At 38.4% G+C, this 11,726-nt stretch overlaps 1 protein-coding gene across 1 annotated transcript in view; it reads right to left on the reverse strand.

The window, feature by feature from the left end:
* Positions 1 to 513: 513 nt before the first annotated feature.
* tgfb2 (transforming growth factor beta 2) overlaps positions 514 to 11,726 on the reverse strand; it is an 18,669-nt gene continuing 7,456 nt past the window's right edge. Inside the window, exons 3-7 of the mRNA XM_015379791.1 lie at positions 9,966 to 10,098; positions 9,778 to 9,888; positions 7,135 to 7,315; positions 6,565 to 6,718; positions 514 to 2,808 (exon numbers count right to left, since the gene is read on the reverse strand). Coding sequence (XP_015235277.1) covers positions 2,650 to 2,808; positions 6,565 to 6,718; positions 7,135 to 7,315; positions 9,778 to 9,888; positions 9,966 to 10,098 — 738 coding nt within the window. The 3' untranslated portion in view covers positions 514 to 2,649. The remainder of the gene's footprint in view (positions 2,809 to 6,564; positions 6,719 to 7,134; positions 7,316 to 9,777; positions 9,889 to 9,965; positions 10,099 to 11,726) is intronic.

Here is an 11,726-nt window from a genome sequence, read left to right on the forward strand (position 1 = left end):
CTGTATACCAGCAGTATTACAATTTAGGAATTCCAGAAGTAAAGTAATAACGTGGTTTAAAGTCTCTCAGAAAGTACAATTCTGACTGGATGCCTAACTGCTCTTCTACTGCTTTAGGCTGAGGATGGGTATATAAGCCTGATTTATTCACTATAAAACATGTTTTAATGTGCTTTTTTATTTATTTATTTTATTTTAAGTTGTTCTATTGATTCACACTACAGCATTGAAATCAAATCTGTCAAACTTAATTAAAGTGTTGAAGAACAGCCCAGAAAAACATACCCATCATAAAGACGAAGCTACTGGAACACCAGAGGCCATGAACACATTAAAGCAAGTCTAGCATTTATATGGACCCTAAAACTATTCTCAGAGAAAGAAACACCCACTTAAAACAACATGAAAAATCCTCACCCTTGACTAAAAATGTGTTCCTTTTGTGGCCAGATGAACAAAGTAGATTCATCCGGAGATAGCCTACATTTTTGTTATGAGGAAAGAATGGATTCAAGACTAAGATTAAAGATGTTTTATTGTTAAGTCACTGTATATGTGCAATACATACAGATGAATTGAAAACATGGTGGTGGCAGCATCAGGCTGTGGGACTGTTTCACCGTAACACTGGTGGATTGACAAGAGAAGTCTACCTCAAATCAAGGGACACCCACACAAACGAAGAAATCACACAACATATGTATTCCTGTTTTTATTGTTTTCATGAACAGAGGCTGTTTCACTGTGTGATAAATTTTATGTGTGTCATATTTGTTAAGCTGACTTTTAAACCATTTTTTAATACCACTTGGGGACAAATAAAGTTATTCAAAGACTGAACTGACTCAAACTGAAACTGACTTCAACTATGGATATGGATTTGTGGAGAAAAGTAAGAGACATCACCTTCATGGCCTTGATCTGGTCCAGAAAACCAACCGCTACACAATCTCACCTAAAAAGTTAATGGAGTTGAAGTAAACTAAAACAAATGATCTGAGAAAAGCTGAACGAAACTAATTTGCACTGAACAAAAAGACTTAAAAATGATTGAAATTAACTAAATAAATATTTGTTAAAATGATGAGACAGAATCTTTAAAAGCTAGGTCTTCTCCAGGAAGTTCACATGAAACATACCAATATAATGGGGAGAGTATACATTAACATCTGTCTGGAGCTTTGTTGGATTTCTGTTTGTGTGGATCAGTCCTTTAATATTCTCTGCACTCGCGTTTTGGAACACTGTTACACAAATTGTTGACCAGGATCATGTTGGATGCATCCGCTTACACAATTTCACAGCCATCCAACTGAAAACCAGTATTTCCTGTGGCTGTGGAAGGACTTGCAGAAAACCACTGGATAACTTAATACTTCTATAACTGGCTGTTGTTGTTTGTGATGAGTGGACTCCTTCCTGTCCTTTCATTGTCAGCCAGGACAGAAACATATCCTGCTGTGGGACAATCTGATGCAGATGTGATCCACAAACAATCACAATAAACCTCAATAAAACTTTTTTTTTTATTACACTTCCTTAACTTCCCTAACTCAGGTCACACTTTCAATCTAAACCTAAGCTCTGACCCAAAAAGAGAACCTTTCCTCTTAAGACTATTCAACTAAGTCCTCACAAAGTAGCATATTCCTGGGAAAATAGCCTTACACTGTCCCCACAAGGTAACAAATACTTGGCCACACACACACACACCCGGTCTCCTTGTTACACATAAACCACTGGCATACCAGAGAGCCTATATTTAAAATGAGACCCGGAGCTGTTTTTTTTTTTTTTTTTTTTCGATCGTTTAGACATTGTATTAAAGGTGGATGTTGGATGTAAAGAGGATGAGTGAATTGCTGAGGTTGCTGGTAAAGAGTGGAGCAGGATATGATGAGGAGAACAGGGGGAGCATCCTTCTATAATACAATAATGAACGCATGATGAGAAAAGCGGAGTGATTATGGGACGCATGCGCCAGGCCTGAATAGTTACAAATTTGCCACGGCTGCAAATTACCGCCTTCCAAACGTGTAGCCGTTCCAAATGCAGCCCTATCGTCCCACATCTCATTTTCAAAGGCTCTCTTTTCTGCCTCTCTCCTCCCACCACAAATCCCAGAACCTCGAGCGGCACAGAGAAAGTGGGAGAGAGGAGATGAGGGGAGCGTTTAAATCTGGCGTTCCGTGAGTGGTCGGGTCGGTGTCTGGAAACCTTTCACATCCTGTTTACGGCGGGGCAGATTTCAGCCTGGGGACCGCAGAGAGCAATGCCTCCGCCTGGACACGGCTCCTGCTTCTCCTTCAGTTTCCCATCTCTACAAGAGTCTGCAAGGCCTCAAATCGCAGCTGCCTTCAAATTAACACCTTTAAGTGTAAAACAAACACGTCTGGGTGCGGCCCCCACAGCACAAGCCACTGAGACAGGATCCTAATGGAAAAAACTAAGATTTTTTTCCTAAATTTCAATATACAGGCACATGTTTAACAAACCTATGGAGTTATATTTACAGGGTCCGACATTAAACGGAAAGTTCCAGAGAATAAGGCAGCAAAAATCCTGACGTCTGATTCAGTCTGCCAGGAAGGGATCAAACAGAGGATCCATCTCAGACGACGGTTTGCAGAGTTCTCCTTTCTGCTCTCATCAGCGACACTTGCAGGATTTAACCACCATGTTGGAGAGCTGCTCGACTCGAGGCGTGCGTCCAATGAAGTACATGATGGTGAGGGGCTCCAGGTCCTGAGGGACGCAGCAGGGGGAGGCGGAGGCCTCGGGGTTCAGCTTGTTGTAGAGGGGTAGGATCTGACAAGAGAAGAGACGGTAGAAGATGCTTTATGATCAAGTACCATGAAATTTTTTTTTTCTTTTTCAGAGAACGATGGACTCCTGCCTCAGCGGCTTTTGGCTTAGTTCTTTTGCTCTTATACAACAGAGCTGTGTGGTTGTTTTTCTTACGTTGCCAGGCAACCAAAGCATGGTTTGACTCTGTGGGAAATAAGAGCTATATAAGAAAATCTGATGCCGTTCTGACATGTTTATGGTAAAAACAAAGCAGCAGCCAGAAGACACTGGACATACGGTTCTAATGGAAAGTTTTCTGCTCATTCACAGAAGTCTGCACTTAATTCTCTACAGTTGCATAATCTGAACAGCGGTAAAATGTTTGGATCGCTATTCACACTTCTGAATTCATTAAAACCCTTACAGAAGCCGCAGGTGTTAAAGGGTATGCAAGTGATCTGAAGAATATTCGAGTAAAGATGTTCAGCTTCATTCTCCTCTCATGAGTCTTTCATCACCTGAATACTGTTTTTCCTCGTATTAGACAAAGCTACTTAGGATAATGGGGCTATGGCGTCATCATTTGGCTAATAGTGGCTATAAAAATGTATGGTGAAAAAGTATTAGAGGAAGACCCAACAAGTTTATACTATACGTCTACAAGGGTTTGATATGGGAAAAGGGACAGGTGATCTTTGCTCATTAACAGCTGCTCCAGGGCACGTACTTACTTTGGATGGCAATCATAGTTTTTATAACAGCAGTTGTCAGGCTAAGTTTTCAGAATCCTAGTTATTTTTGTACTTTTTAAAATAACTAAAGGATTTTCACACAACCGTGCAGAGCCTGACCCCTTTAAACATCCCGTCCGCTCTAATCTTGCCATGTGGGCCTGATTCCAATCCTCCTACTGTTACTGTGACACAGTTGATTGAAAAGCTGAATGACACAGGTTGTTGAAGTGCCGATTCCTGCAGAATTTTTTTTTAGCATTTTAAGATGTTTTTAAGGCTAGAAAGTTGAATATATTGAATTATTCAAATTCCTTACATTTAATGTGTTTTGAAAACATTTTTTGTTAATAAATATTACCTTTGGGTTATCATTAACTTCACCTATTTGTTTGTTGGGGGGGTAATTGTACAATGATTGTGAAACCTTAGTAAATGTACTAATTTTCGGCTGCATATTACCGCAGTTTGTAGCACTGCTGCCCTGCAGCAAGAAGGTTCATGGTTTGGTTTCTGGCCCGGGGTCTTTCTGCAAGGAGTTTGCATGTACTACCTGTGAATGTATGGATTCTCTCTGGGTACTCCTGCTTCCTTCCAGAGTCCAAAAACCTGACTGTTAGGTTACTGTTAACTTGTACATTACTTTTGGAACACAAACTGTAAAAGTGCATGGCCTTATTGTAATGATGTATATCAAAATGGTGTAATTTCCCAGTAATGTAGTCTAATATGATGGTAATTGCTTTGTCATTAAAGCTGTTACAGAATACAGTTTGGCTTTCCAAAAAAAAAAAAAGGAAAATCACAGACACAAAATTACAGTAAATTGCTGTAATCTTTGCTGTGAAATACATAAAACCTATCCAATTATTTACCGTATTTTCTAGATTATAGAGCGGACCTCACTATAAGCCGTTAGCCTGTTGGCTCACAGCAATAAGAGCTTCTGCTGAAAGATGGGGCTTTGCTGGCTCGTTATTTCAGCTCTGCAGGAGTTGAGCTCAGTCTCTTCATTGGTTCGGCAGCTTTACTGAGGCAAATAAATGGCTAAATGTTTGAATTTAGGGACCTTTGTTCTCCATTGTGTGTGCTGCTAACATGTTTTTGTGCTAAATGAAAATTAGACTTCTTATTGTTCTATTTCCATCTTTTACTTCCCCTTCTGGCAGTTAGGAAAAATCCACAGAAAAGCTGCACCTTCTTACAAGCTGCATGGTTCAAAGCCTGGGAAAAAAGTAGCAGCTTATAGTCCCAAAAATACAGTATTGTATGAATAAAATAAAAATGATTTCTATGTTACTTTTTTTCATAAATACCCAAACATGAAAGATACTTCAAGCAAAGTCCATATTTTCCAAGAAGAAAAGGAAGTAAATTAGAGGGCTCTTCATAACAGCAGAGCTGAATGTGACAAACACCAAGTGTTTCATAAACCAATATGCTTAGTGACAAGCATCTGTGAGGTTGCAGCTCATTTATGACCCAGAGGTTAACCAGTCTCAGCTAACCGTGTTGTTTAGCCACCACAAACAATGCTTTCAAGCTCATTTAGGGGAAAATTTTCCCACAGTTCAAACCATCCATGTATTAAAGTCATGCTGTGAGCTGATTTGAGTTTGGATCAGGGAAGAGTGTGTTTTACCAGAGAGACCGGGAAGCTGCTCCGATTTTTCTCACAATTGCAGATGTTTCTGTTTATATAATTTGGCAGAGTTTCCATGCTGAGATGTCTGTCAGTGTTTCCAGTGAAAATTATTTAGTTCTAGAGGCCATGAATCTTCAGATTGGAGGAAAGAATAATTTGGAAGAAAAAGGACTCATTTGTCTTCACTTGGCCTCAGTGGAATAGGTTGTCGACAATCCTCATTCCATAATAATTGGCACAAAAATGAAATGAGAATGCTGTGTTCAGAAGATTTAAACTAACATTTAATAGAAAACAGCACCGAAACCACACGTTGGATGTAGACCCTGCAGGAAAGTTAGAAAAGAAGCATATTTTTGAACAATCTGTTAGTGTTTGGACTGAAACCAATCGCAGTTTTGAGAGTTAAATGTTTTCCCATCATTTTTTGATATATGATTTCAGCTGTTGAACAGATCAAGTAAGAAGCCAAATGTGTTCGGTGGTCGACATGTCAGAACCGCAGACAGATTATAAAACCAGCTGGAGTCTTTTACAACAGGGACAACTGGTTTTATTATGTGCAAAAAGGGATTTGAGAAATAAGCAAAGCATTCCTTGAAAAACACCTGAGAAACATCAGTGTAACATTGCTAAACTCTTTGCCCATACTGTGAGTATTGTTCCCCTAGGATGGTTTTGTGTGATCTTACTGGTGTTTTCAATTTTTATTATTGAAGAATCTTTACTTCACATCTCTGTCTCTTTTCCTGCCTGCATTTTGATCCAATAAGAAAATGTTCAATAGAAAACATTTGTATTCTTGCTACTTAGATGTTGTTGACCCTTTAACCGAGCCTGCATCAGGCATCCATCGAAATAAACATAGTTTATTTCAATCAATCCATCAATCCGTATTCTAATCTCTTCTACTCCCTGAACAGGTCACTAGTCCATCACAGGTTAACAGATGGACACACAGGAGAAACAACCGTTTAACCACACTCATTCCTAAGGAGAATTCAGACTGACCAATCATAAACCAGTTATTATTATGGAGGAAGCAGAGAGTACATGCACATGGGGAATGTTCCAACATATTTTTTTTTAATCTAACTGAATACATTGAAATTGAATTATGTATTTAATTAATTAAACCAACTCAGCCACAATTCATTTATTCTTTTTACTTTTTGCACTGTTTATGTCGTCCACTGGGTTCTATAGACCTTTACAGTCAGATACTTAGAGAGCAAATATACATTTTTAATGGGGCTATAAAAATAGTTCATTTTGAGTTATATTTCAGTAATAAAAAAAAATAAAAAATAAACTGAATGATATATTTAAGTAATCACAAGCAAATATTGTCCACAGATGGATAAGATTGTTTTATATGTTAGTGTGATCCCTGAAACTCACCATGTTGTAGTGGTTGTTGGCGCTCCAGAGGTAAGGACAGGTACCGGCACAGAAATTGGCTTTATAACCTCTTGGCTCGTGGATCCACTTCCAGTTAAGGTCCCGTCTGAAGTCAATGTAGAGCGAGCGCAGGCAGCAACCCTGATCCGACCCCCTGGGAAACACAAAAGCAGACACACAAAGTGACTTTTCAGCTTTCCGTCCTGTTCTGCAGTGTCTGAGGCAGCAACCCAAAGCTAGGTCATGGGAAAATCACAACAGGTTCCTGCTGAAGAACCAGCCATCACAATGTAATGAGCATGCAGAGCTGCCAGAGTTTTCCCCTGCAACAGGAGCTAGTCTAAATAAAACGCAGCACCCCAACAACTTGCTCTCTAAACACAGGGTCAGGTTTGGTCTGCCGCACAATATTCACCAAAATGGGTCAGGAAGAGAAAAAAATAAATAAATAAAATACAGCACAAACCACAGCTATACTTCAAAATCCCTAAACTACAGGCCGTCAGAAGAGTGTCGGGGCTGTCAGTCAGTGAGAGGGAGCCGCATACAAGCGATCGACAGCAGGCCTACCGGGAGCAGGTGGTGGTTTCTGTGGCCGCCGCCCTCCGCTTACGGTTCTTCCTTGAAGGGTTGTCAACTCTGTCACTGGGCAGCAGGGTGAGGATGAGGTGTGGGGTCTTGGTGCTGAAATCTGCCTGGCCTTTGACTTGGCCTGGCTTCCTCAGCTTACGAAGCTGGTCGTCATCAACACCTGCCAAGAGGGATGACACAGTCAGGGAACATAATTCTCTTCTCCTCTAAGATAAGAAAAACTATTTTCCCCTCTCTCCATTGCTTTCTAAACAAAACACATTTCAAACTTTTCCTTTTTTTAAACTACAAAATGTTTTTATTTTTGATTTTATAGGACATACCAATACAAAAAAGATATACAGAGTTTTTTCTGGATATTAATCTGAAAAATTGTTTTTAACTCCTATCAGTCTGTGTTTTATGGAACTACTTTTCCCTCCGAATGCAGCCCAAATTTTTTTTACTAAGATTCAATCAGATTGAATAAGGACTTTCTGTGAAAACCAATTTTGGAGTCTAACCAAAGATTTTCAGATTTGGGGTCTGTACTTTGACTGGGCCATTTTGGCAATTTCCTCCAGCTTGGTAATTCACCTCTCCCCGTTTTAGGATTAAACTCCTGACCTTTATTCCTTGTCCCAGTGAAGAAAAGCATTCCTACAGCATACTACCTTTGCGACCTAACTAGTTTGTTTTTTTTTCATGCCAGGCAATGTGCTGTTTTATGAGGAACTCTGGGTTCAAATGAAATATTTTAATTAAAAAAACATTAAAAAAATTCTGAAATTCTAACTAAACATAAAAGTTAAACCCAGTCACTCGCATCTCTGCCGCTTTGTTCTACCCAATCATTAAAAAATTATGCTTTACGGATGGATATACAAACAATCCTGGACAGACGAGCTTAACAGTGTGATGAATCCTTGTATTACTGTTTAGAAAGTATTCAAAATAGTTCAGTAAATATGAAGCATAGCTTTTTTCAAAAATGAAATTGTACACAGGCTCTATTTTTCGAAGTAGAATCTGCCTAAGTTTTATCCTCATGTTTCCTCACTATGTAACCATAGTAAAGCTATGAATAGGGATTTTGCACATTCCTTCTGGTTTTGTAATTAAATTTCGGATTGTTGGAAAACTTTTCTCATTGTTTTTCTATCGCTTTTGGCAAAACTGTGCTACCCAACCCTCTCATTGCAAGGCTACTAGGGATCTTCTTCTAACTAACAAGTGTGAGAAGATAGCTTTTCCTTTTTGGATGGTGATCCATGAATGTGGAAACTGGACTCTGTGCCTGAACGTGCTCCATGGATGGGGGAAATTTCGAACATGTAGTATAAGGAGATTGTATGATGAAAAGGGAGGAGCAGAGTGCAATAACACATGGAACCTATATTCAGATTTCTTTAAATGCGATGATTTCTATTTCAAATGCATCAAATCCTTTGATCTTTTTCTTTTTGTTCTTGGCCTTGCCATTTTTTGTCAAATACATTTCACCTGTTGATTCTTTTTAGTGATGTAAACTATGTAGATATGCCTAGTTTAGTTTAAGCTTTCTGCTTTTTTCTCTTAATCTAAATTTTTTTGATAAACACATTGGTGTGTTGCTTGGTGCTCAAGAGGCTTTTCACTTACCGGTATGTTCTTACCCTTTATTAAATGTAAATCTTTGCCACAATAATCCTAGACCCTAAGAAAATACAGAATTGTGTTTCCCTCTGTTCATATAAACTGGATGAATTAAAACGCTTGAAGCTATGTGCAATTCGTGACTGGGTTCACTTTAAGCACTTACAGTAAAAACTGTACAAAGTTAAAAGCTGTTTTCAAAAATGATAACATCTAAAAGTTAAGTGTTCTTGTATGCAGACCAAGTGCCACAGCTGTGTTTCTATTTCCTTGATGACTTTCTTTCTCAGGAGCACTGCAGAAATGTGTATTTTTTTTACAGGTTTTGACATTCGTTAAGTAGTAAATGGAGCATAAAGGAATGTGATACAGATGTTTGGATGAAAAACTGAAAATAGCACCGATGGCCTGATGGTTTGTCTAATTTCGTAATCTTTCTGTCTCTTATTGAACCACAGAAGCACAAACACAAGCCCCTGCTAGTCTTGCATGAATCACAAATTGCACCCCCACCTCCCAAGTATACAAAAAAAAAAAAGTCGGACTTGGCAGAGCTGAGTGCAAATCCTCACAGTGCTATAATTTCAGGGCCTACATGAGGCAACACAGACAGTCTGGTATTAAACAGTATCTCAGTGTGCAAAGAAACAGTTCCGCCTTTATTTCTATGAGATAGCATGCTCGTGATTCATGGATCCTTTTTAAAGCGTCTTACATAAGATTTCTTCTTTGAGTTCACAGCTAATGACCTGCAGCATGGATGGCATCATAATAAATCTGCAAGGCTGGGTTTCTCTTTACCAAATCAATGCAACAGAGGTTTAATTTGGACTTCTGGTTGTACTGTAGTTCTCCAAACAGTTTATTTTCAAATCCACATTCAACACAAATAATGGGTAGCCATGCATGACCAGCCAGTCTATTCAAACTGTTTGCAGACTAGCAAAGGCTGGTGGGCCACCTCATCAGGCATGTTTAATCTGAAGAGACCAAGAGATGGAAACGAACCAGCAAACAGCGCCTCCAGCTCCTCGCTCTTGTTGGGGACGATGTTGTTCGTGGATGGGACAAAGGTGCAGCATGGACAGTGTATGCCGAGCTTAAGGCCAAGATTTTTTTCTGAAGAACAACACAAGAGAACAATTCATGATGATGAACAAAAAAGATGTCTTGATTATCAATGGGATTCAACTAACCTGGATCTGACACCCAGTCTTTAATAGTTTCTGTGACATCCATTGAGAGCCAGGCTCCTTTAGCTCGCAGCTGGACGGTCCGAGAATCGATATAGCGCTGAGTGGAGGTGCTGCCTTCCTCTGGTTTTAGTAACTAAAGGAGCAAAAACAAATAATCAAACGATGGAGCCTCCAAATTCCTTTCAGGTTACCAGAAACAGTCAATTTTAGGCTTTGGAGGCATATAAAAAAAAAATCATTATTCATGATCAGTGAATGCATCTTAGCTAATTGTCTAGTTTGCACAAGCACAAATTGGTTGACAAAAAACATTAAAAACATCTTTTGGAGTTCAAGAGAATGGAGGAAGCTACAGTAATCATTATTTATTTTACTTCATTAAAAAAATCTTGGACAGCTTGAAAAAAAATTAATAAATATATATATATATATATATATATTTAATGAATCTTTCATTTTACAGTGGATTCCCATATTTAGAATTTCTGCCTCATGGAGATCGTTGAATAAAATTGTTTGATTCATACTTATTATCTTGGTGATTATAAGTTTTGTGTCATAAGCTGAAATCACATCTCTCAAATATAAATGTAATTAATAAATGCTTATTGTTTAATAAAATATGTAATACATAGTGAAGAAAAAGCAGGTTTTATTTGTTTTTATTCCCTTTCAACTGGAAATGGGCACTTTTGACAACACAGCACAGATCCTAATCCCTTAAAGCTAACTTCATTTATCAGGAATACAGGAAGTACCTGCCTTCAAAATAAATGGCACATTAAAACTGTGTTTTTCCAGACACATTTCATGTTTGTAGTTTTATAAAGGCAAGGCAGGTTTATTTATATAACATATTTTAGTAGCAAGACAATTTAAAGTAATTAGGGGGTTCAATGCTTTTAGAGTTTTTTGAAGTTTATTCCAAATTAGTGGAGCATAAATGCTGCTTCTCTTTGTTTGGTTCTTGGTATGCAGAGTTAACTTAAGCCAGAAGATTTGAGAGGTCTGTGTGGTTGATACACTGACAGGAAGTTTGGGATGTATTTTGGTGCTAAGTCGTTCAGTGATTTAAAGACTAACAGAAGTATTTCCAAGTCTATTCTCTGACAGACAGAGACCTAGCGAACAATGTTAAAACTGGCTGTTAAGATGTGCTCCACTTTCTTAGTTTTAGTGAGGACGGGGGCAGTAACATTCTGGATTAACTGCATCTGTTTGATCATCTTTTAATGCAGACCTGTGAAGACATAATCAGTTCTACTGAAGATAAACAAATGAATGAGTTTTTCAAGGTCCTGCTGAGACATTAGTCCTTTAACCTTGTAGATGTTCTTTAGGTGATAGAAGGATGACTGATCTTTATAGGTTTCTATTTTTTTAATAACTGAAGCTGTGTGCTATCTCTTCTTTTTGTCCAAAAAGATTACTTCCGTTTTATTTTGATTCAGCTGAAGAAAATTTTGGCACGTCCATATGTTGATTTCTTCTTTGCCTTTACCCAGAGCTTGAATGGCTTAATCTCTTAGTGACATCTTAATGTATAGTTGTGTGTCATCTGTACAATGAGAACCTATACTGTTGTTCAGAATAATCTGAGCTAGGGGGAGAATGTCGATAACAACACTAAGATGGATCCTTGGGGAATGCCACGTTTTTTTGTGGTCAATAATGCAATATCAGCTACTAACATAAAAAAGTCCCAATCCTTTAAATAGGCTTTAAGCCAATTGAACTTTGTTTTCCTCCAATAACTGGAGT

The sequence above is a fragment of the Cyprinodon variegatus genome, unplaced genomic scaffold (genome assembly GCF_000732505.1).
Source record: "Cyprinodon variegatus isolate N-32 unplaced genomic scaffold, C_variegatus-1.0 Scaffold10, whole genome shotgun sequence".
NCBI classification, from domain to species: domain Eukaryota; kingdom Metazoa; phylum Chordata; class Actinopteri; order Cyprinodontiformes; family Cyprinodontidae; genus Cyprinodon; species Cyprinodon variegatus.